This window comes from Sorex araneus, chromosome 6 (genome assembly GCF_027595985.1).
Source record: "Sorex araneus isolate mSorAra2 chromosome 6, mSorAra2.pri, whole genome shotgun sequence".
NCBI lineage: Eukaryota > Metazoa > Chordata > Mammalia > Eulipotyphla > Soricidae > Sorex > Sorex araneus.
Genome location: NC_073307.1, coordinates 74,702,872 through 74,730,299, shown reverse-complemented (window position 1 = coordinate 74,730,299; position 27,428 = coordinate 74,702,872). Strand labels below are relative to the sequence as shown.

The window sequence follows — 27,428 nt, the reverse complement described above, 5'->3', positions numbered from 1 at the left end:
TTTTAAGGCAAGAAAACTGCCTGGTGAAATCAAAATATTTTAAGGTGTGGGCTGGAGAGATAGCACAGCGGGTAGGGCGTTTGCCTTGCACGCGGCCGACCCGGGTTCGATTCCCAGCATCCCATATGGTCCCCTGAGCACCGCCAGGAGTAATTCCTGAGTGCAGAGCCAGGAGTAACCCCTGTGCATCGCCAGGTGTGACCCAAAAAGCAAAAAAAAAAAAAAATTTTAAGGTGATCTTCAAATTATATCTGCAAAACTGCTCTAATACATCTTTGGTGAGGCCTCTGCAAAAGGACAGATAGTTCAGACTCATGATAGTCCTCTTACATAACTGGACACATGAAAGTTCCCGGAAATCAAGGTGATCAACAGGAGACTAAATGAAGTAAACATAATATTGTGAAACTGTGTTCTACCTCTAAAAGTTTTAATGATGCTTCTTCTGACTAGGACGCACAGCAAATGGATATATTGCACCAAGTGAAATATTTGCTTTTCTCTCTTCTGATGCTTGATGGCATTACGTTGGACAGAAGTAAACCAATAATAACAGGTATGTTACAAGTGCCCTATGAACCTCAGGGAGACCCTAGAGGCAGGCCAGCTCAGGGGAGAATGGAAATCACCTCTGCTACAGAAACTGAGGACCCTCAGAGCTGCAAAGGCACTCCCAGACCTGCACTGACTAACCACCGCCTGGGTCCTGCTCTCAGGGTCAAGAAAATTCCTGGATACCAGGATCTCTCCCCACCATGGAGACAGATGGACACATCTGCAGGAGGTGAAAGGCCCGAGCCCACCTACAGCTCATCTGGCCGAGCTTGAGTAACCCTAACCCTTCACACTGGCCAAGCCTGAGTAACCCTAACATGACAGTTCAAAATACTAAGCACTGTAGCACAGTAGCACTGTAGCACTGCCATTCTGTTGTTCATCGATTTGCTCGAGCAGGCACCAGTAACATCTTCATTGTGAGACTTCTTGTTACTATTTTTGGCATATAGAATACGCCATGGGGAGCTAGCCAGGCTCTTGGTAGCTTGCTGGGTTCTTCGAAAGGAACAGAGGTGTGCTGTGCTACCCACTGTGTTATCGCTAATGCCGTCATTAATGTAAGACATCAGCCCTGTCCTTAGCCAATCCCCAGGACCTCTCAGGAAATAACAGGGTACCTCAAATGGAGAGATCTACAATCTTGCAGTGTTCATGCAAAAGAATACGCCAGATTTAGTAAGCCATTCTGCAAATTTAAAGTGAAGGTGGAGAGTAAACTATTTCTGTAACTTGTCTTTTATACAAATCAGAGTGCAGTTCTACAGAAGTAACTGAATAAATTTACTCTAATAAGCTTGATTTCAAGGGTACCCCCTCGGGTAATCCAGATAAAACTGGATTTACTGACTGTAGTAGGCAGCAGCCTAGTCCATGAAGGGGCTCCGAGATGCACGTACGGTCACTCGTCTGAGCAGGACGGTGGGAGCCAGAGCACCCCAGGAGGACTGGGCTGGGAAGGCAGACCTGCTCCTCCTTACTGATCCGCTGAAGGGCTTCCAAGTAAACGCCCAACCTGACACTGAATAGTCATTCTAGAAGTCATTCTAGAAGTCATTCACATGCAATCATTTGAAATATTTTAACAGTTAAATTTTCCAATATAGCACAAATAAAGATAACAAAACAATTTAGGACAGTGCAAGCCCCCAAGGAAAAGTAGTTATACACTGCTACATGGCAGGCCCTTTCTTCTTTTTAATTTTATTTTATTTTTATAAAGTTGTTCATAATAACTTATTACACTCAATATTCCAACACCAATCCCACCATCACTATACCCTACCCACTATTATTTCCAATTTTCCCAACCACCAGCCAAGCCTGCCCCAAGAGCAGGCCCTAAATAATTTATTTTGTATTGCTTGTTATGAATAATTAGCTAAAAATAATCAAAAATATTTATTTAAGAGAAAGTGAGAAGATTGTTGTAACTCATCCTGCAGCATTTGAACCCTCACATAAGAGATTTACAACATGTTGTTACATGTTAAGCCTTGTGTGTTAGTACCTCTTTAATCGAGACTGAGTGCCTTCTACTTTACATCCCATCCACGTAGTGTGCTACTCCAGTATATATCAGTGGTATGTAGTATTCGTGCCCACAGGTTCATCTTTAACTGCTTAAAAATAAGCTACAAATCAGGTAAGAATACTCAAAAGAAAAAGAGCAGGGAGTTTCCCAATCAGAAAATTAAGGTTTGGATCCAATGAACTGTAGCAACGTAAGGATTAAATAACTACAGAGGAAATCAGTACATGGCTTTGAAGGTTGGTCCAAACTTGGTAACCAATTTGATATGGGATAAAATGGTGCAAGTTATTAGTACTTTGAATTAATAAGCAAATTATGATTTACACCCAAGAGCAATACTCCTGATAATGTCTTTAACAGAGCTATGTGGAATTTTATATCACTTGCAGCGAGCTAAAACTCGTATCTGAGTTTAGTGGGCTCATTCCCATACTCACTGATCTGCCATCATCTATTGGCAATCAATTTGTAGTCCGTATTTTAAGTGATTACTAAATGTTGCCAAAGTGATATGCTAAGGAGACCTACTCATAGAACAAGACACAGGTCCTTCTACATTTCACATCAGAATATGGCAAATATCATCTACATGTGATACTTATATTTTTTTAATTATAAACAAATATATTACAGTAAATCTCTCATTGAAGTCCTTTCCACAAAAAATAGGGATCGTAATAGGTTCTTAAGTGGTTAAATTTAAGATCTAAAGATTAAAAAGAACAAGGCTTATCCTACTGATATGGCTGTAAATTTTTTTTAACGTGTCTAGTTCCTGTGTTGAAACTAAAAACTGCTATGCTACAAACGGACATTTACTTATTAAGGGTCCATCTTAACATTCCTTGCTAAGATCCCACCTAAGGCTAGTATATATGAGCAAAATACAAAAAGGACAGACAGTACAGGAATTAGGGCGCCCAACATGTATGAAATTAATCTTGTTTGACCCCCCCATGTACATTCACCCCAACACAGAGCCAGCAGTCACCCCCAAGAACCAACAGATGTGACCCAACCATCTCAATAACAAAATACTATATACGTATATAAATATACACACATATATACATGTACATATATACATATATACATACATATCTATGTATACATCTCTCTCTCTACATATATATGTATATCACTGTATCACTGTCATCCCGTTGCTCATTGGTTCATCGATTTGCTCACGCAGACAACAGTAACGTCTCCATTGTGAGACTTCTTACTGTTTTTGGCATATCCAATACGTCATGGGTAGCTTGCCAGGCTCTGCTGTGTGGGCGGGATACTCTTGGTAGCTTGCCAAGCCCTCTGTGTTGTAAATATATATATATGTTGTAATATATATATATATGTATATATATATACATATATGGGGGGTTGAGGAGTGGCAAATGTGTGAATCAACTTGTCTCAGAATAAACTAAATCAGTCAGGCAATGGAAAGAAATCAGAAATATCAGATTACCAAAGGTCCCTTCGATCCTTATAAACAAATACACTGCTTTCCCGGAATTTCATTTTTAGAGTTTGGCGGGGGAGGGGGGCGGCGGGGAGGGCACACCCAGTAGTGCAGTTATTAGGGCTGGTTCTGCACTAAGGGATCATGTCTAGACATGCTTAGGAAACAATATGGAGTGCAGAGGATCAAACCTAGATCAACCACATGCTAGTCAAATGCCCTACCTCCTGCCCCAGACTTCAGTTCTAAATCAAGGCTAGAAAAATCTCAGAAGCATCAAAGTCCACCTCCTTCCTCTGGGCTGCAGGAAATATCAGCCATTTGTATTTTCCTAACTTACAAAACAAAAGTTCTATATCCCACAGTTGCCAACAAAATTCATCCCAGCTGCAACAGTTTATCCTCAGCTGCTAAAGAGTCTGCTGACTGGACCACAGACGAATGTGCATACGTCATAATGCCCTCACCAATATGGTCAAACCAGATGGAAACAGCCAAACTAATTTCTTTAAAATGTTATGCTGATCATGGGAAGCTGTTTATTATATCAAAGAGAGGCATACTATGTCTGTTAAATCAATTGCTTTAAGTTAGGAAGGTAAATGCTTTAATTACAGAATGAAGAATATTAATTCTTATTTAAGAACTCAACCAAAACCTTACACTCAATTTAATAACTCTCAATTATATCCCAATCAAATTAATCAATAGTAGTATCATACATATTATCTCATATTATTCTCACGTATGATATGATACATGAGAATATTCTCATATCATACATAGTATCTCATATTATTCTCACTGAAAATGCTGCAGTCCAATTAATTTCTTGCACATACTTTCTATTATACATCACCAGGAACTTGGAGGATCAGTTCCAGAAATGTTTTATTACACCATAGAAAAAAATGCCCTGAAGATAAAATTAACAGGGTGAGTTTGATAAGTTTCAATAAGAAAGCTACTACCTTCTTTACAAAATTACATCATCCACATGAAAAAAGCAAAATGCTAATCTTAGTACTAAAAACTTTAAGGGCCTAAGAGTCATAATTGATAGATCATCCCTTCAGTACCCATGACACATTAAGATAAAAGTAGAAATCTTTCATAACCACTTTCATAAGACAATATAGAATCATAGGAAATGTCGAGGAGGAATATAAAATATTGGTTCATACAACCTTCATTTAGAGTTAGGTATAATAAAATAAATTTTTCTACAAATAGAAATCTGGAGTGATTTCTACAAATCTGGAGCAATAGCACAGCGGGTAGGGCATCTATCTGCCTTGCACGTGGCCGACCCGGGTTGATTCCTCTGTCACTCTCGGAGAGCCTGACAAGCTACCAAAAGTTATCCCGCCCGCATGGCAGAGTCCGGCAAGCTATCCATGGCATATCTGATATGCCAAAAACAGTAACAAGTCTCACAATGGAGATGTTACCAGTGCCCGCTCAAGCAAATCGATGAACAACGGGACGACAGTGCTACGGTCCTACAAATAACCAGAGCTGGTTACAGTCCTATGTCACAATCCTGTCAACAGATATTCACAATGCTCGGAAACGTAAAACTGTTGACTGAAGTTAATCGAGAGCAACTATACCCAATTTTCACTACTTAGTACTCAAAGGTGTCCTTAAGAGTCGACGAATGAAGAGATTCAATGTGGGTAGTCAAGGTTCTCACCTTCTCCTCCTTACATCAACCAGAGTAATACAAAGAACTCACACTTCTAAATATATATACACCTAGTGAATGACCAGCAAAATACTTAAAATAACTGTTAACAGAAAAATAGTAAAAGGAGATTTCAACAAAACACCCTCACATCTCAAAAAATCAACTAAAGCTCAGTAAATAAAATACATGCTTTGAAGGAAGAAATGAAAAAGAAGGGTGCCTCAAAAAGCCAAGTACACATTATTTTACAATGCACATGGAACACTCTCCAAGGAAGACCACATGCTAGGATACAAAATATACCTCCAAAAAAGTCAAGAGGATAGAAATTATACAAACTGGATGATATCCGGAGCAGCCACGCATGAAAACGGCCCCTCTGCTCCTTAAAGACTATGATCCCGGAGGTCTACTAACCCATTTTGGCACCCAGCGGCTTCTTATAGAAATTCATCTAGACTGTGAACTGAGCTAAAATATCAGAAATCCAAAACCGCGCAGCCGTGAGCTCATATAATCTTCATTCTCAGCAATGGAAAACAAATTATCAAATGATGCCTTTTCAGCAGGTTTGATTATTGGGGGAAATTACAAATAATAATGGGGAGTTCTCTGTTGAAATATTGAAAGTATTCAAAGTATAGAGAGAATAAAGTGAAGATCATTAGTCACTCAGGTGGGGGGTGGGTGTGGATGGGGGTATATTGGGGTTCTTGGTGGTGAAACATGTGCACTGGTGAAGGGATGGGGGTTTGATCATTATATGACTGAGACTTAAACCTGAAAGCTTTGTAACTTTTGTCACAGTGATTCAATAAAATAAAAATTTAAAAATTAAAAAAAATATATACCAACTATCATCTCAGACCATCAGACACTGAAAATGAAGTTAATAAAAAAAAAAAAAAAGAAATGGAGAAATTACTCCAGCACGTGGAAATTAAACAATTCATTACTGAGCAAGCAGTGGTTCGGAGAGGAAATCAAAGAAATAAGATTCCACAAAACAAATAAGAATGAGGAAACCACCTGCCAGAAATTGTAGGACACAGCAAAATCACTGTTAACAACAACAACAAAAAAGTAGTAATAATAGCTATGCAAGCATTCATCAGGGAGGAAGAAAGGGCCCATAAAAATAACTTGACTACACAGCTTAAAAAACTGGCAAATGACCAACAAAAGGAGCTCAAGGCAGGCAGGAGGAAAAAAATAAAACTTAGAGAAAAAATAAAAAACTAAAATTCATAAAAATACAAAAGATCATAAAACCAAGAGCTGTTTCTTTGAAAAAATAAATAAGACCAATAAGCAAGACTCACAAACAGAGAGAACCCTAATAAATAAAAACAGAAATAAAAGGGTGGACATTATAATATATACCATAGAAATTCAAAGGAGCATAAGAGATTACTTTGATAATCTTAATGCCATGAAACAAGAGTACCTGGAAGAAATGGTCCAATTCTTAGACTCCAATAACCTCCCAAGGCTGCACCAAAAAGATATTAACACTGAAAGATCTATCACTTTTGAAGAAATCTAACTGGTAATCAAAAGTCTTCCCTAAAGAAAAATAGTCCAGGGTGGGATGAATTTACTACCAAATTCTTTCAAACCTTTAAAGACCTACTGCCAATCCTTCTTAGTTCTTTTAAGAAATTTAAGCAACAGAAACTCTCCCAAAGAGTTTTCCTGAAGCAAACATCCCCCTGATACCAAAAGCAGAGAGAGGCACCACAAAATAGAGAAATACAGCCAATACCCTGGAGAGCATAGTGCAAAGATCTGAAACAAAATATTAGCTAACAGAATACAGAAACTTATCAAAAAGATCATACACCATAACGAAGTGGGATTCATCCCAAGAATGCAAGGATGGTTTAACATACACAAATCAATGTAATATACCATATCAATAAAAGAAAAAAATATATGATCAACAGATGCAGAGAAAGCATTTGACAAGACTCAACACCCATCTGTGACAAAAACTCAACAAAACAGGAATTGAAGTAACTTCAACATAGTCAAAGCCTTTAATCACAAGTCCAAAGCAAACATTATACTGAACAGAGAAAAGCTAAAAGCATTCCCTCTAAGATCAGGCACCAGCAAGGCTGCCCACTCTCACCACTTCTATTCAATACAGTACTGAAATACTGGAAGTACTTGCCATAGCAGTTTGACAAGAAAAAGATATCAAGGGCTTCCAGATAAGAAAGGAAGAAGTCAAGCTCTAACTATTTGCAAATGACGTCATATTATATTTAGAAAATCATAAAGACTCTACAAAAAAGCTCTTAGAACCAACAGAATTGCATTCTAAAGTGGCAGGCTACAAAATTTATATGCAAAAAGTCCATGGCTCTCCTATATGCAAATAATGAAAATCAAGTAAGTATTTTTTTAAATAATCCCATTAACAATTTTTTTAATTTAGTCACCATGAAATTACAATATTTTGCATGATTAGGTTTCAAGTATACAATGTTTCAACACCATTGCTTCACTGCTGTAGACTTCTTTCCACCAGCAATATCCACCACCCCAGTTGCTTCCCACCCACTAGTCTGCACTTTCTTTTGTGCCTCAGAAAACCAAGTACCTCAGTAAAAGACCTATGAAAAAATAAACAAATAAATAAATAAACAAATAAATAAATCACTTTTATCACTTGTAATCCTTTTATCTTCGATTTGCTCGAGCGGGCGCCAATAATGTCTCCATTTGTCCCTGTCACGTGCTAATGCAGCCCAATGATATCTGCTTGCTCCAGGAACGGGAAGAGCCTCAAATTGTTCATTCAGGGATTTGATGAAGAAACCTAGTTGGTGGGCGGCCACAAGGTCTTCTCACGTCCCATGGAATCTAGTCGGTAACAGCTCTAGTCCAGCGGTAGTCTATGAATCACATTACATGACTGGCCCATCTGATTTTTGATGCCTTAGCAAACAAGACAGCATCCCTGATTTTTGACCATCAATGGAGGTCAGAACTCCGGATTCCTTCTCTCACTTGAGCGAGACATGATATTCCCAGCATAGTTTTTTCAATTCCTCTTTGGGATACCCTAATAGCATTCTCATCCTGTTTATGTAGGGCCCAGGTCTCTGAGGCATATGTTAGTGCAGAAAGAACGGTGAAATCGAAAAGATGTGCCCAGAGTCAGAGGTTCTTCATTCTTTTAACCACTTCTTCGACATTCTTAAATGCATTCCACGCTTCTCTCTTCCTCCTGCACAGTTCTGGCACCAAGTCGTTCCTCATGTTGATTTCTCAACCCCAGGTACACATAGCTGCTGCATTCAGAGATGTTCGTTCCATTGAGAGCGAACGGAGCTTCAGAAACCAGTTCGTTTTTCATGAACATCGTCTTGTTGAGATTCAGCTGCAATCGAACCTTTCCACACTCGTGGTCGAAGTCGGCCAGCATTTGTGCCGCTTGGCTAATGTTTGGTGTTATGAGAATGATGTCACCAGCGAAGTGGAGGTGGTGTAATTGCCGACCGTATATCTTCACTCCCATTCCTTCCCATTCCAGTCATCGCATGATGTTCTCGAGGGCGGCACTGAAGTGTTTCGGTGAAATGGTATCACCCTGCCACACCCCTCTCTGTACATCAATGATCACTTCCTTGTAGAATGGTGAGATCCTGGTGGTGAATCCACAATACAGCTCACGAAGGATTTTGATATGCTGAGTTTGAACGCCCTGTTTGGCCAGGGCTTCGATGACCGCCTCAGTCTCAACAGAATCAAAGGCCTTCTTTAAGTCGATGAACGATAGACAGAGCGGCATCTTGAACTCTCGAGAAACTTCAATGAGTTTGGTCACTGTGTGGATATGGTCTATCGTGCTGAATCCCCTTCGGAACCCGGCTTGTTCGCATGGTTGTCCTTCGTCTAGTGTTCTGCCTATTCTATTCAGGATGACACGAGTGAACAACTTGTAGACGACAGACAGCAGGCAGATTGGGTGATAGTTGCCGACGTTGTGGATGTCTCCCTTCTTGTACAACAGAATGGTCCTACTGGTTTTCCACTGAGACGGAACCTTGCATTCAAACAGGTAGCGTGTGAAGAGTCGGGCCAGTGTATTGACGAGTACTGGCGGCAGATTTTTCAGGTGTTCGGGTCTGACTTTGTCTGGACCAGGTGCTGTACGCATCTTTATCAACAAAATGGCCTGTCGGATTTCAGAAGGGAGAACGTTGGGAATGACATAACCATCCTGCGGAATTTGGTATGTGGGCAGGTGGACATGGCTGTCAAAGAGATCCGAGTAGAAGTCATGAATAATCCTCTCCATTGCCTTTCTGTAGGATGTGATAGATCCATCAGGACGTCGGAGTTCTATAAAGAAGGCCACACCTTCTACAAGATCATTGTTGGTGATTTTAATGCCAAGATAGGTCCGAGAAGGTCGCCCGAAGAACTCCACATTGGGACCCATGGCCTAGAATGGAATGATCAGGGTGAGAGACTGTCTGAATTCATCATGTCGACCAAGAACATCCATGGTAACTCACAGTTTCAGAAGGCTGAATCTAAATGCTGGACATGGAGTCTCCCGTTGGACAGTTCCACAATGAAATTAACCACATCAAATTCAATCGAAGGTTTTGCTGACTGATGTCACTGTTGTCCCAAAATTCCAAACAGGATCGGACCACGGTCTCCTTCGTGCAAAATTCTACTTCACAGAGCGGGGAGAAAAGTCTGCAATACTTAAGTCTAAGAAGGCAACTCCCAGAATGACCACCAACTGGGAGCTCTTTGGCACTATTGCAGCAATGTGGGAAGATGCCGTCCTTGCATCGACGAGGAATACGATCGACTGGTTCAGCACCTCCATGTCTGTACGAAGAATGCCGAGAGTGAGAAAGCCACAATCAAACAGACGCCTATCTTCGGAAACTCTTGAGCTCATTTGTCAACGTGGTTTGGTGCGAGCCTCAGGCAACCACAAGCTAACGTCCAAGCTCACAAAGCTGTACAGATATCGATAAAGGAAGACCTCAAAGAGAGAAGAGCAGCAGTGTTGGCCAGTGCAGCAGAAGCCGGGAAAAGTATTCGCAATGCTCGCCTGTCCTTCACCAACTACAAGACCAAGATGACTGCCCTCTGACATCCCGATGAAATAAATAAATAAAAGAGGACACATGGAAACAGAAATACATCTTCTGCTTATGGATTGGCAGAATTGATATCACCTAAATGACTATACTCCCGAAAGCATCATACAGATTCACTGTTGTACCTATAAGGATACCCATATTTTTCAAAGAAACAAAGCACTCCTGAAATTCATATGAAAAAACAGACCTCCCCAAATAGCTAAAGCAATCCTTGGAAATAAGACAGAAGGCATCGCTTTTCTCAACTACAAACAGTAATACAAAATGGCTGAACTTTCAAAGCATGATATTGGAACAAAAACAGACGCTCAGATAAATGGAATAGATTTCTATATCCTAAAACAGACCCTCAGGTATACAATAATCAATAAAGTAGCAAAAAATATTAAATGGAGCAAGGGAAGTCTCTTTAACAAGGGGTACTCGGAAAACTAATCAGGTCATGCAAAAAATAAATAAAAAGAAACCAGTCCTCTTTCTAGTGCCAGGCACAAAAATCAAATCAAAAGGGTTAAAGTCCTTGATATCAGACATGACTCTATAAGGTAGATAAAGGAAAACTTAGATATCTCCAAGATACTGAAGCAAAAGGTATTCTTTAAGAAAGAAACACTACTGACCATGCAAATGGAAGCAAAGATGAACAAATGGGACTACATTAAATTAAGAAGCTTCTGTACCTCAAAGTAAAATGATTACCAGATACAAATTATTTACCCACCACTCATCTGATAAGGGGTTAGTATTAAAGATATGTAGGCATGGGAAGAATTTTAAAATGAAAAAACCATCAACTCCATCAAAAAATGGAAAGAAGATGAACAAAACTTCCTCGAAAAATTCAAACGGCCAAAAGGCACATGAAAAAATGCTTTGTATCACTAAGCACAGGATATGTAAATAAAAACAACAATGAAACATAATCTCACACTACAGAAACTGACACAAATCAAAAAGAACAAGAACAATCAATGCTGGTGTGGATGCAGACAGGAAAAAAGTCCTATTTACTGCTGGTCCACTCTTTCTGGATAACAATAGACAATTCTAAAGAATAATCTAGGAACTGAGCTTCCATTTTGATCCATCAATCCACTTCTTGGAATATACCAAGAGCCCAAAAATAATCTGTAGTAAAGACAATGCAATTCTATGTTCTTTACAGCACTATTCACAATAGTCAAAATCTGGAAACAACCCAAGTATCCAGGAGTAGATAACTGGATAAAGAAACTATGGTACATACACACAACGGAACATTACTCAGTCATAAGGAAAGGAAGTCATGAAATTTGGTGCCACACAGAAGGATCTGGAGAGTATCATGCTGAGGGACATTAGACAGAGGACAAGAGACCAATCCAGAATGATCTCTCTCATGTGTAACACAAACATTACAGAGGAATAACAAATACCCAAAAGGGAATGGAAAGAAAGAATCTGAACTGATATTCAGTAGGAAACACGCCAGTTGAGCAGGGCTGGGGGACAGAGTGCAGGGCTCGGTGGGGTCGGTGCAACATCTACGCTGGAGGGAAGAGCGCCACCAGCAGGAGGAAGAGGCTAGAACAGGTGCAAAATCCAGTCAGCAACAGTTCTATGAACCACAGTGCAAAGACTTGTTAAAAGAGAAACAAAGTGCTTCCATAGAACATACTGGTGGGGGGAGTCAACCAGAACTGGTAGAGGGAAGTGGACACTGGTGAAAAAATCATTCTTGAAACACTGTATGCCTGAAACCAATCATAAATAACTTGATAATTTCATGGTGATTAAATTTTTTTTAAATCTAAATACTGAGAAGAGACAAAAATGCAAAAATTAAGATCAGGTCAATGAGGAACACTTGCTTTGTTTGGGGATTTTTGTTTTTGGTGTTTGGGCCACAAAGGATGATGCTCAGAATTTACTCCTGGTTCCACACTCAGGAGTTACTGATGGTGGTTAGGAGACCATATGAGGTGCCCAGGGTCAAACTAGAATCTGCAAGGAATGTGTCCTACCTACTGTACAATCTCTCCAGCCCTAGATAAGGAACACTTTAAATCAGTAAGACAGAAGAGGCGTGGAAGGAAGAGGTAAGTCAGAGATATTGCCAACAGAAGAAACAATGTGCCAACGCAAAAATAAAAAAAAACATCTCTAATTCAGTCTGGTCCTAGCCTCCACACCTAAAATAGTCCACTCATTTTTCCAAGTAATTTCTCAAGCAGAAGACTGAAAGGTCATCATAATGATCAACAGTGACAATGTTAACATAACTTTACCTTTCTATCCTACCCAACCTGCACAGTATCAGTTCTCAAACGAGATGACAACTTTAAACAACACTTAAAATGACAATTTCACTGTGCTCCATCCTTGTGACAGCAATTCCATTCCTCTTTTTCTACAGCTCTTCCACAGCTCTGAAATCATTCCGTCTATCTCTTCCCTGGACTTTTCTTCATAGTCTAGAAAAAGGAGCAGGGCAAACACATTTTCAAGAAATTACTCTGGACACACCCTGTTCAAAGGGAAGCTCGAAGGCATAAGGCTTTTTTGCTCTGAGGATGATGTACACATGAAGGATCGGCAGAATAACGTACTGTCGGGGCTGGAGTGATAGCACAGCGGGTAGGCGTTTGCCTTGCACACGGCCGACCCGGGTTCAAATCCCAGCATCCCATATGGTCCCCTGAGCACCGCCAGGGGTGATTCCTGAGTGCATGAGCCAGGAGTGACCCCTGTGCATTGCTGGGTGTGACCCAAAAAGAAAAAAAAAAAAAAAGAATAACGTACTGTCATCAGAATAGTTTAATAAAATCATTTTCTTTACACTAAGTGAGACATAACAAAAATAGAAATTGCTGCACATTCCAAGAAAACCACTGCAATCCAATATATAATCTAAATTAAAGGTTTTAATTGTGCATGATTATAAGCAAAATTTGTACATGTAGGCATTTTCCTTTTTTAAAAAATCTAGAAATTATACTTAAAAATGTGACTGGGGGTCAGAGAGTGTAGCATTTAGTAGTCACCTCTGGCCTCTCACCTCGTTCCCTGAGCACAGAACCAAATTTGCCCCAAACCCCTTGGCCCTGCCCCAACAAAACAAAACAATGTCAGGAGGAAGACAGGGAATGTTGGGGACCCTGGGGACACTGGAGGAGGGTGCTGGATGCGGGGTGGTGGTGAAGCTTGTGTGATGGTAGTGTGTGCCTAAAACACGAGTACCCACAGCTTTATAGATCACAGAAACTGAAGAGTTGAATTCTATGGTTTAATCAAATTATAAAAGAAATATAGCCAAAAGAAGACTGAGTCAATAAAGTGAATCATAAAACTAGTCCGCTCACGATATACTTCTACACAAAGAGCCTTTATATTAGTATGTCACTAATTTCCACCACCCATGGAATACAAATGCTCGCATGCGCGCACACACACACACACACACACACACACTCCTGTCATGGAACCATTTTGACAAACACACAAAATATGGAATTTACAGGTAGATAAGTCACATAAATTATCTGCAAACCCAGTATCAAATCTTGCAAGCTAAGATACTATTTATTCTCATGAATTTTATGTTTGTTGATACTTAGTTAGCTTTTCTTTCCCTCATTTTCTTTTTAAAACGTTCACACACTCTGATTATTGATTTTCCTAAATATTTTAAGTATGCTTAATGAATATTCGTTAGATAGCTGAAGAGAAAAGGAAGAAGTATCAATTAAATGGGCTCATTCGAAGTCAGAGGAAATCAGTTCATTATAAGCATCAAGATAAGCCTATCAGATACAGTCTATGGGGCAACTTCTAATTCTGCCTGTTCTTGGTTTTATTTTAATGAACACAGTAATTATTAAGCACACACAATAATGACAGAATAGGACAGCATTATCACAAGACATCATCCAAATACAACTTTAAAACCAGGGAACAGGGCAGTACTCAGTGGAGCCGAAATAAGTCCAGCAGAAACCAAGCTGGTGGGAAGCAGGAGTCCGGAGAGGCCAGTGTTTCCAGGAAGCTCGGTCAGACGGCCCATCCCACTGCCTCGATCCCGCCCCTCCCCACCCGGGCCCACACCCCCGGGAGCAGTCTCCAGAGGAATGCACCTTGGCAGCCCAGGGCATCACACAAAAAGTGCAGTGAACACACACATTTCATACACTCGGTTCTCTCCAGAGAAAAAACTACTATGCAAAGACTGCAGAAGAACAATTTTTAAACACCCTTAAAAAACAATATAGTACAACTAGTAAGAGTAATTATGGGTACGACCTACTTTAACTGCCATTATTTGCCCACTTGGCTTGTGGACCATTTTGTTGACAGAGCCGTAAGCTCCTCGTCCAATCTCGCCCAGGTCTTTGAGATCCTCCGCGGTAAAGTCCCAGTGCTGCTCCGGGGAGATCTTCAGCTTTCCCGACGACTCAATGCTGTGCGTTCTCAGCCTCTCTCTGCGAAAATATTAGGAAGCAATTTTTCCACATTTTTAAATAGGACTTAACACTTTTTCTTTCAATTATTCATGAGGAAACATGTTTTCTCGCATGTTACTGAGGCTAAACTACATTTCTGAAGTATTTCTGTTTGCAACATCTTAGCTTTATGTGTTGACTTCATTAAGAAAGGCCTAAGCTTAAATAGCCAATACAGTTTCTGGGACTGGAGAAATAATCCAGGGGATAAGGCACCTGTCTTGTACATGGAGACCCCAATTCAGCCGCACAAGGTCCTCCAAGCAATGCCAGGAGCGATTCTCAGAGAGCCAGGAGGAAGCCCTGAGCACAACTGAGCAGGACCAAAATAACAACAAAACAAAATGGAAAAACAAACAAAAATTATTAATCAAGTTTCAACAAGATTTATAAAACCAAATTGCCATCTACTGAAAGAAACTAATCTGGCAGATCAGAATTATATTTTCACTTCAAATATCAGATCCTTTCCAAACTCTGGGATACTACATTATCAAATGTACAACTCAGTTCCCAAAGCTCTATCCTCTTACCTGCTGGGTGCTCAAACAGTTCAGCTCTCTCGCCAACTCAGTTTACTTGTTATACATTAGAATCTCCTGTGGAGACTTTTTAAACACCAAAGCCTTTGTAACATTCTACAGCAACTAAGTCAGAATAGCTAGGAGTAAAAATATCAGAATATCTAGGAGAAAACAGTATCTTTGTAGATCCTCAGGCGACTCTAGCAATGTACACAAAATGCCTTAGTATACTCTCCTGTTGGTGTTAATGCCAAGCGAAGGTGGGGAAATAAATAAAAAGACAGCAAGTACATTTGTTTTTGGCTTTTGTCAAAACCAAAATCACCTGGAGATGCTCAGGGGTTACTCCTGGCTCAGCAGAATATTCACCCAATACCCATCTGATAAGGGGTTTAATATTCAGGATATACAAGACACTAGTAGAATTTTATAAGAAAAAAATCCCCAACCCCATCAAAAAATGGGGAGAAGAAATGAAGAGACGCTTCCTCAAAAAAGACAAATGGACAAAAGACATATGTAAAAATGCTCTACATCGCTAATCATCAGTGAAATACAAATTAAAACAACAATGAGATATCATCTCACACCACAGAGACTGGCACACAAAACAAACCGAGTGCCCGAGAACAGAATAAAGAAATTTCGTTCATTTACACAATGGAATACTATGCAGCTGTTAGGAAAGATGAAGTCATAAAATCTGCTTGTCAGTAGATGGACATGGAGAACATGATGCTAAGTGAAATGAGTCAGAAAGAGAGGGACAGACATAGAATGACTGTACTCAATTGTGGAGTGTAAAATATTGTAATATGAGGACAGTAGAGACAAGGACAGTAGAGACAAACGCCAGGAAGATTGCTTCACGGTTGGAAGCCTGCCTCATGAGCTGGGAGAGAAGGCAGCTAGGCTAAAGAGGAGATCACTAAGTCCATGATTGTTGAAGAGATCCCTCGGGATGGGAGATGTATGCTGAAAGACCAAGAATGATGGCCTCTCAGCATCTGTATTGCACCCATAATGCCCATGAGCAGAGAGAAAGAGGGAAAGTGCTTGGGAGAGGAGTGGGATGCAGAGGTGGGGGAGGGGCACTGGGGACACTGGTGGTGGGAAATGTGCACTGGTGGAGGGATGGGTGTTTGACCACTGTGTGACTGAAACTCAGACACGAGAGCTTTGCAAGTGCTGTTCACAGTGATTCAATTAAAACAAAAGTCCTATCTAACAGCGTCATGATCACTGCTGTTACAGACACTGGGAGATAAATCCCGTCTGTGTGACTTGGTCTGATCTCTGGACAGACAGAGCACCGGCTCACCACTGAAATGGCAACTGAAAAACATAAAATTCTCTGTGAATTAGAAATATGTTTAAAACATTAAGTCATTTAAAGGTCGTGGTAAACTAAAGTGTTCCCCATGACCTCCAGCTTCCTGCTGCGGGTGTCCACATCATTTTGTAAGACTCTGAGTGTGAAAGGGCCTGGAATACAGTTTCTAACCCACAGACTGAGCAGGAGTTATTCTCAGGATTTTGCTGTTACAACACTTGCTCCTAACACCCTTAACAAGTAAAGAATTTCACTCCCATGCAAAAGTCACAGAATAACAATTATATTATCACCTAAAAGGTGAAATTTTAGAATCCTGAACTCATCCTAAACTTGGGCCTCGTGTATGCATTCAACCTATTGAACTGCCTCTCAGGAATCTTTCTTTCCTTCTCTTTTCTTTTTTTTTTTTTAAGTGAACAGCTAGAGATATGGATTACCTTCTTGGGCTAATAAAAACCTTCAAATTGGTCACAGCAAGCTCTTCCTCCTCCCCCAGCCTGAAATCCACACCCCCAAACATAAAGAAAGTGTTGGCACTCAGAGTTTCACCCCTGGAACAATGCCTCATGGCACCCCTTTAAAATCTTGAACCCCAAAACTGCATGGATGGACTAGTCCCCACGCAAAAAAAGTCACTTCATCTATGTCTTACATTAGAGGTACCAGTGAACCAGGCCTCACATCTCTTCACCTCTCCATAACTCACAGTAACACACACAGACAGCCCAACTGCAGGGGCCTAAACAAACAGCACCACACAGGAAACCAGGAAACAACCCAAACCACAAAGGTCAGGATGCTAAAACAACACGGAAACTCACCAGGCTTAGTGAGTGAAGTCACTAGCACAGATGAACTACACAGTAGTAATAAGCTATACCCGTGGCATATTCGATATGCCAAAAACAGTAACAAGAAGTCTCACAATGGAGATGTTACTGGTGCTCATTCAAGCAAATCGATGAACAATGGGATGACAGTGCAGTGCAGTGCAGTGCTACAGTAACTTCTTGGATAAGGATAAGGAGCTCAAAGAAGCAATGGAACACACTGCAAATAAAATCACTGTATCACTGTCATCCATCAATTTATTAGAGTGGGTGCCAGTAACGTCTCCATTCATCCCAGCCCTGAGATTTCAGCAGCCTCTCCTTACTGTCTTTCCTAACGACTGGAAGCTTCTTTCAGGGTCAAGAGAACGAGACCTGTTACTGTTACTGTTTTTGGCATATCGAATATGCCACGGGCAGCTTGCCAGGCTCTGCCTTGCGGGTGGGATACTCTCAGTAGCTTGCCGGGCTCTCAGAGAGGCATATATATTTATTTTCCTGTATGATAATGTGTCTCGCGGCTGCAAAGTGCCTGGACCGCCAATAAAATATGAAAGGATATATAAGGGCAGAAATGAGGAAAATAAAGAAGAAAATAGAAGCAGATATGACAGACCTGAAACACCTGGTAGGTGAATGAAAAACTCAGTAGCAGGCCCCACAGCAGAGTAAAAACTGCTGAGAACAGAATCAGTGAGCTCCAAGATGAGGTGAGAGAATGTCTGGACAACAGCAGAAGATATAAAAGAGCATCAAAATAACCAACAGATGTCAAGAGAAAATCAAGATGAAGCCAAGGAATAAGAAAAAGACCATTGGAGTCCCAAAGGGACAGGAAGAAAACTCTGATGAAAAAGCAACTGTCAAAGCCATCATTACTGAGATGTCCCCAAGCTGAAATGCACATGCACACAGATTCAGGAGACTTGAAGGGTACCAGCTAGAAGAAATCCAAACAAAGATACCCCAAGACACATCCTGGTAAGAATGACCAAAACTATGCATAGAGAGAGATAGAATTCTGAAAGCAGGAATATCAAAGAAGGAAAGTGATTATAAAGAAGCATCCTTGAAATTCACAGCAGACTTATCTGATGAAACTCTTGCCCAAAAACAGTGGGGGGATACAGTGAAAAAACTCAGTGAAATGAACACCTCACCAAGAATACTCTGCCCAGCGAGACTCTCATTCATGCTTGAAAGAACAATGCACAGGTTCACAGACAAACAATTCCCACTCAAAACCAAGGCTGCAGGGAAAACTCAGTGGGCTATTTTAAGACACAACAAGCCCCTCAAACACACTGAACTCCTGCAGAAACATGGGACAACACTCCATAACAATAATCTCTCTCAATGTCAGTGGGCTAACTCACCAATAAAAAGACACAGAGTGGCAGGATGGATCCGAAAATTGAACTCAACATTCTGCTGCCTGCAAGAAACACATCTGAACAGTAAGGGCAAACAGACTCAAAGTCAAAGGCTGGAAAAGAATTCTACAGGCAAACAACTAATTCAAAGAAAGCTGGAGTGGCCATAATACTATGAGACCCCAGAGATGACAGACTGAAGAAAGTCACAAGAGACAGAGAAGCTCATTTCTTAATGCTCAAAGGATCTGTACATTTGGAAGAACTCTCACTCCTAAATGACAGAACAGGAAGATACTTGAAACAACTGCTAACAGACTTGAAGAAAGACACTGATCAAAACACAATACTAGTGGAAGATTTCAACACAGCTTTATCACCTCTCCATAGATCAACCAGATTTAAGGTCAGCAAGGACAAACTTTATTTGAAGGAAGAAATGGAAGAAAGGAGTTGAGTGTGTGTGTGTGTGTGTGTGTGTGTGTGTGTGTGTGTATGCATATATATGTATATACATGTAACGGGACATTTCATTCCTAAAAAGATGAATATACATTTTCAAGAGTACATGGTACATTCTCCAAGAAAGACCACATGCTGGACCACAAAACATAACTCCATAAAATCAAGAGGACAGAAATTGTACAAAAAAATCTTTTCAGACCATGATGCACTGAAAATAGAAGTGAATCACACAAAGAAATGGAGAATCAAATTAAACACTGAAAATTAAACAGATCACTACTGAAAAACCAGTGGACTGGAAGGAAATCAAGAGCAAATCAAAAAATTCTGGAATGAAAAACAAGAACAAAGACACAAGTTACCAGAACTTAGGAGACATTGCAGGGTTAAGAAGAAAATAAATGTGCAGCTTATCAAGCATTCCTCAGGAAGGAAGAGTGAGAGCACACCGGTAACTTAACCTCACAGCCCTTGGAAAACGACCAACAAAAGGAGCCCAAGCCAGGTAGAAAGAAGGAAATAATAAAACTTACAGCAGATATGAATTAGCTGGGAGTCAAAAAGAAATACGACAGATCAATGAAATTGAGAGCTGGTTCTTCAAGAAAATAAACAAGATCGATAAACCACCACTAGCAAAACCCACAAGAAAAGAGAGAGCAAGAACCCTAATAAACAGAATCAGAAATGAAAGAGAGACATCACAACAGAAAGCATAGAAATTCAAAGGATCATCATAGGATACTGAGAATATTTATGCCAAAAAATAAGAGAAACTGAAAGAAATAAATAAATTCCCAGACTCCAATAATTTCTGATCCAAGTCTGACCCAAGAAGAACTAGATATCTGAATAAATCTATCACTAACAAGGAAATTGAAATGGTAATCAAAAGTCATCCCCAAAACAAACGCCCAAATCTAAATGGATTCAACACTGAACTCTTCCAAACATTTGCCAGTCCTTTTCAAGCTCTTCCAGGAAATTGAAGGAACAGAAACATTCCCAAACAGTTTCTATGAAGCATATATCAACCTGATACCCAAAGCAGACAGAGACTCCACAAAAAAAGAAAATTCCAGGCCAATATCCCTGATGAAAAAGGATGCAAAGATCTTCAACAAAATATTAGCAAGCAGAATCCAATGACTCATCTAAAAGATCATACACCATGACCAAGTGGGATTTACCAAGAAAGAGATGTAAGGAAGGTTTAACATTCGCAAGTCTATCAACATAATTCATCATAACAGTAAAAGATAAAACCATATGATGATGTCAACAGATGCAAAAAAAGCATTTGACAAGATCCAACACCCATTTATGAGGAAAACTCTTAACAAAATGGGAGTTGAAGGAACTTTCCTCAATATACTCAAAGCCATCTACCACAAGTCCACAGCAAGCCTTATTTTCATTGGAACCTTCCCTCTAAGATCAGGAAAAAGACAAGGCTGCCCACTCTCACCACTTCTATTCAATGTAGTACTAAAAGTACTTGCAATAGCAGTTAGGCAAGAAAAAGATATTAAGGGCATCCAGATAGGAAAGGAAGAAGATAAGCTCTTGCTATTTGCAGATGACATGATACTATACTTAGAGAACCCTAAAGTCTCTACCAAGAAATTCCTAGAAACAAGAGGATTATACAGTAAAGTGGCAGGTTGCAAAATCAATATGCAAAAGTTCATGGTTTTCCTATATGCAAATAAAAAGAAGAGGTATTAGAAAACAATCTCGCTCACAATTGTGCCTCAGAAAATCAAGTACCTCAAAATCAGTTCAACTAAAAAGGAGACGGATCTGTGCAAGAAAACTACAAAACACTACTTCGGACATGAGTAAACAGAAATGGATCCCCTGCTCAAGGATCAAAAAGGATTAACATCAGCAAAATGGCAATACACTACAAAGCGGTCCCTCTAAGGATACCCAGGACATTTTCCAAAGAAATAGACAAAACATTACTGAAATTCATAAAGAACAACACACCTCCAAGAATAGCGAAAGAAATCATTGGGGAAAAAAAGATGAAAGAATTAACTTGCCCAATTTCAAACTGTACTACAAAACAGAAGTAATTAAAATAGCATTGTTTTGGTACAGAGACAGACTCGCAGACCAAAGGAATAGAGTTGAATATACTGACACAGACCCTCAAATATATGATCACTTAATCTTTGACAAAGAAGCAAGAAATGTGAAGTGGAGCAAGGAAAGCCTTCTCAACAAGTGGTGCTGGAGAAACTGGACAGCTACATGCAAAAACATGGACTCAGACCTCTGTTTAATGCCAGACACAAAAGTCAGATTAAAATGGATTAAAGAAATCAATATCAGATGTGAATCCATATGGTACATGGAGAAAAATGTAGGCAGAACCTTCCATGACATTGAAGCTAAAGGCATCTTTAAGAATGAAACACCACTGACAAAGCAAGTGGAAACAAAGATCAACAAATGGGACTACATTAAACTAAGAAGCATCTGCACCTCAAAAGAAACAGTGACCAAGATATAGAGACAGCCCACTGAATAGGAAAAACTATTTATCCAAATACCCATCAGATAAGGGGTGAATATCCAAGATATAGCAGGCACTGGTAGAAGTTTATAAGAAAAAAGTTCCAACTCAATAAAAAAAATGAGAAGAAATGAATTCCTCCTTTCTCAAAGGAGGAATACAAATGGCCAAAAGACACATTACAATGATACCACTTCTTGGCATCTAGCCCCAACACAAAAACATCAATTTGAAAGGTTATATGCGCAGCACCTATGTTCATCACCACACTTACCATAATAGCTGAGATATGGAAACAACCCAAATGACAAGGACAGATGAATGGATCAAAAAGCTGTATATATTTGGAACTGGAACAAGACCCTCAACAAAGCTGTTCATGATTGGGTTTCAGTCAGAGTGCCCCGACACCCTCCCTCCACCAGTGCACACTTCTCAGCACCAGTGTCCCCAGGTCCCTCTTCTCCCCCCACAGTCCCGCTTACTCTCCAATAATATCACTAATTGGATATTAGTCTTTAACTACATATATTTTTGTATCACAAATGAATGCAGTCATTCTATATCTGTCCCTCGCCTGACTCTGTTCACACAGGATGATACTCTCCGTGTCCGTCCATTCAAAAGCAAATTTCATGACTTCCTGACTTTTCCTATCAGCTCCATAGTATTTCTTTGTGTAGATGTACCATAGTTCTCTATCCATTGGTGCATTCTCAGGCACTGGGATTGTTTCCAGATCCTGCTATGGTGAATAGTGCTGCAATAAACAGGGAATGCAGATGGTATTTCTACTGTGTGTTTTTCAGCCCCTGAGGGTATATTCCCAGAAGTGCATTGCTGGGTCAAATGACATGGTGAGGAATGTCCATTCATTTTTTCCAAAAGGCTGGACCAATTGGCATTCCCACCAACAATGGAGAGAGACCCTTTCTCCCCACATCCACGCCATCACTGGTTGCTCTTGTTCTTTTTGATGTGTACTAGTCTCTGTGGTGTGAGATGATATCTCATTGTTTTGAGTTGCATCTCCCTGATTATTAGTGATGAAAAGCATTTTTTCATGTGCTTTTGCTCTTTTAAATTTTCTTCTTTGAGAAAGTTTTGGTTCATTTTTCTCCCCATCTTTTGATAGGGTTAAATGGGCTTTTTTCATGTAAAGTTCTACCAGTGCCTTGTATATCCTTAATATTAATTCCTAAGAGTATTAGGTGAATGATCTTTCCCATTTTGACAATATTAATTACCCCAATCCATGAGCAGGGTATGTGTTTCCATTCCCTCGTGTCCTCTTTTATTTCGTGAAGTAGCATTTTGTAGTTTTCTTTGTACAGGTCCTTTACCTCCTTAGTTAAGCTGATTCCGAGGTACTTGATTTTCTAAGGCATGATTGTGAACAGGATTGTTTTTTTATATCACTTTCTTCTCTCTCATTATCTATATATAGAAAACACATGAACTTTTGAGTATTGATTTTATAGCCTGCGACTTTACTATACAAGTCTATTGTTTCTAGGAGCTTCTTGGTAGAGGCTTTAGGGTTCTCTAAGTATAGTATCGTATCATCTGCGAATGGTAAGCTTGATTTCTTTCTGTCCTATCTGGATGCCCATAATACTTTTTCTTCCTAACTGCTATGGCAAGTATTTCCAGTACTATACTGAATAGAAGTGGTGAGAGTGGGCATCCTGTCTTGTCCCTGATCTTAGAGGGAAGGCTCTTATTTTTTCCCCACTGAGAAGAATGCTTGTCGTGAGCTTGTGGTAGATGGCTTTGACTGTATTGAGGATCGCGTTCCTTCAGTTTCCATTCTGCTGAGAGTTTTCATCATAAACGGGTGCTGGTTTGATTGATATGGTCTTATGATTTTTATCTGTTCTTGCATTGGTATGATGGATTATGTTGATTGACTTCCAAATGTTAAACCATCCTTGTACCCCCGGGATGAATTCTACTTGGTCATGGTGTATCTTTTTGATGAGTCGTTGGGATACAGGCATGTTATTTTCATTTTTTGTGGTGTCTCTGTCTGCTTTGGATATCAGGATGATGTGCCTCATAGAAACTATCTGGGAGTGTTTCTGTTTCTTCAATTTCCTGGAAAAGCTTGAAAAGAACTGGCAATAGGTCCTCTTTAAATATCTGGAAGAATTCACTAGTGAATCCATCTGGACCTGGGCTTTTATTTGGGGAAAGACTTTTGATTACTGCTTCAATTCCTTGAGAGTGATAGGTCTATTCAGGTATTCCAAATCTTCTTGGTTCAGCCTTGGGAGGTTATAGGAATCCAGGAATTTATCATTTCTTCTAAGTTCTCTAATTTTGTGGCACACAGACTTTCAAAGCAATCTCTGGTGATCTTTTGAATTTCTTTGGTTTCTGTTGTGATGTCCCCCTTTTCATTTCTGATTTGGTTTATTAGAGTTCTTTCTCTCTCTTTGTGACTCTTGCTAGTGGTTTATCAATCTTGTTTATGTTCTCAAAGAACCAGCTCTTGGTTTCATTGATCTTTTGGATTGTTTTTGGGACTCCAGCTTATTGATTTCTGCTCTAAGTTTTATTATTTCTTTCCTCCTGCCTGGTTTAGGCTCCTTTTGTTAATTATTTTCTAAGATCTTAAGTTATAAAGTCAAGCTATTTATGTGGACCCTTCTTCCTTACTGATGAATGCTTGCAGAGATATAAAATTTCCTCTTAACACTGCTTTAGCTATGTCTCCAAGTTCTGGTAATTCGTGTTCTCATTTGCATTTGTTTCTAGGAATCTTTTAATTTCTTCTTTGATTTCCTCTCGAATTCACTGGTTGTTCAGCAATGAGCTGTTTAATTTCCGGGTGTTTGATCTGATTCTTCGTTTCTGTGTATGGTTAACTTATACTTTTAGTGCATCATGGTCTGTGAGGATACAATTTCTAACTTCTTGATTTTATTAAGGTGTTTCTGGCCCAGCATATAGTGTAGTGTTCCATGCGCACTGGAGAAGATTGTTTATTCTCCCTCAGGGGATGAAAACACACACACACACACACACACACACACACACACACACACACACACACACACGCCCTCTCTCTTCCAATTCTTCTTTCAGAGCAAGTATCTCCTTGATCTATGAGGAGTGACAAGGTGGGCTCAGCCTCCAGTTCCTGCCTTAGTTTCCCTTGACTAGCCGACCCCAGAGCCGGGCCCACCCAGGGCCCCCACCTCTGCTCCCCTGCCCAAATGCCTGGCCTAGACAGCTGCTCCAGGGGGCAGCCCCTGACCAGCTCCAGCCCAGACTTGCCAGATCCCCCACCATAAATCTCCTCTACTCATGGAAGAGACTTATGGAGAGACCCATCACTCTGCTGCCCCTCACCACCTGGCAGTCCCCCTCCTGTGCCAGGCTTGCAGGCAAGAGCCATGTCCTGTTGGCTGTAGTGTTCACTGCTGCGACCTGGCTTCTTCACCAATGCCATCTCACTGTGCAACACCTGCATGAAGGTGGTCTGGATGACTTACAGCAAGGTCCAAGCTACACATAACGGCAATCACAACATGTTCCGGGTGGAGTTCCTCACTGTCCCCACAGCCATCCTGGCCTTCCTGGCCAAGCACAACTTCACCCCACTGGAAATCCTCTGATCTCCTTCTCCATCTGTGTGGAGTCAATGGCCATCCTGTCCCGGCTCTTCAGTCGGCAGGACAGGTGGGGCGGAGCCCATCAGCAGTCTCCCCCTACTCGCGCTGAGCATCTGCACACTCTGTCTCTCAGCTGGACCTGGCACTGCCACTTCGCGGGAGTCTCTGGCCTGCCGCAGACATCCTCTACTGCAATTCCTTCACCTCTACACCACCAAAGTCCTAATCGGGAAGAAGCTGCACCTCCCGGCCTCATCCTTTGCCATCCCATTGGCACACCAAGGCAGAGAGACCAAAGCCTTCTGCTCCCTGCAATGGTGACTTTATTTAAAAAAAAAAAAAACTCTCAGTGCCGATATTTAAGCACAGCGCCATGTGGATATGCTCCATTTTGCCGCCACGCAGGCTCGACCCCGGAGGCAACTGAACTCCTTTGGACACGAGCAGCGCCCCCAAAATGCCTCCAAACTGTGTGATCGGAGCTACTGGCCCATGCGCCGCCAGTGGGGCACGGTTCTTCTCTCCAGGCTCCTCCATCATGTGAGCACCACGAAAGGGAAGTAAAAGATCACAGTGATGCAATTACCAAAAGAATTTTCCCTGGACTTAATATAGAAATCCAAGACCTAATATCTCTTGATTGTCAGCAACGTGAAAAGGTTCCTTTTTAGCAGGTCTTACTGTGGGGGGAAACTCCAAACAATAGTACTGAGTTTTTTGTTGAAATATTGAAGGTAATCAAAGTAGCAGCTATTTCTTTAGACTGTGAACTAAGCCAAAGCCCCACGCCAGCCAAGGTGAGAAAATATCCTTCTTTCTCAGTTCTTTTCCCTTTTCTGGGAGAAACGCGGTGTGGTGTCCACCATATTAAGAAGTCTATTAAGCAGGCACGAACTTAGAGGCGCCGGAATGGGAGGGAGAAAAAAACAAAACTATATACTTGGAACAGCGGGACGCTTGGGAAGTCTCGGGCCGATACCAGCGCATGCTCCCCCGAGACTCGACCCCGGTGGCCACACTTTTGTGTGGCCACGATGCTGCTGATCAACCAGAATCCGGAGCCTAACTAGACTACTTCCGGTTCCAGAAACTACTTGCAACCATGTCTCTAGACTGAACTAAGTCATAGCCACACTCCGGCCAGGACTGGAAATACCCTTTTTTTTCGTCGGGCGGCGTGGTGTCAGCCATAATATGAGGACTATTCATTAAGCAGGCACGAACTTGGTGGCACGGGAAGGAGGGGGGAAAAATTCTATGTACTTGCGGGGCCTGGAGCGATAGCACAGCGGGTAGGGCGTTTGCCTTGCACTCGGCCGACCCGGGTTCGAATCCCAGCATCCCATATGGTCCCCTGAGCACCGCCAGGGGTGATTCCTGAGTGCATGAGCCAGGCGTGACTCCTGTGCATCGCCAGGTGTGACCCAAAAAGAAAAAAAAAAAAAAAATCAAAAAAAAAAATTCTATGTACTTGAAACAACGGGACTTCATATCTTTCCTGTCTCAGCAATGGAAAACTAATTATCAAATGCTGCATTGGCAGCAGGGCTGTCTTTCTTGGGGGAAAACTCCAACAATACTGAATGTTGTGTTGAAATATGGAATGTAATCAAGGTAAAGTGAAAATGAAGTGAAATTTATCAACTAAGCAGGCAGGGATGGGGGTGGGGGGCAGGGGGTGGGAGGTATACTGGGGTCTTTGGTGGTGGAATATGGGCACGGTGAAGGGATGGGTGTTTGAGTATTGTATAACTGAGACATAAACCTGAGAACTTTGTAACTTTCCACATGGTGATTCAATAAAAAAATAAAAATTAAAAAAAAAAAACTCTCCCCCAACCCCATCCCCACTTCTGTGGCTCTCAGGGGTGGGTGGAGGACCCACATCTAGGGGAG

General features: G+C 40.9%; 1 protein-coding gene across 3 annotated transcripts in view; it reads right to left on the bottom strand.

Moving 5' to 3' along the window:
• MAP2K4 (mitogen-activated protein kinase kinase 4) overlaps positions 1-27,428 on the bottom strand; it is a 180,180-nt gene that overhangs the window by 78,621 nt on the left and 74,131 nt on the right. For all 3 annotated transcript variants that reach the window (XM_055141645.1, XM_055141646.1, XM_055141647.1), the window contains one exon: positions 14,665-14,839. In XM_055141645.1, the coding sequence (XP_054997620.1) occupies positions 14,665-14,839 (175 nt within the window). The remainder of the gene's footprint in view (positions 1-14,664; positions 14,840-27,428) is intronic.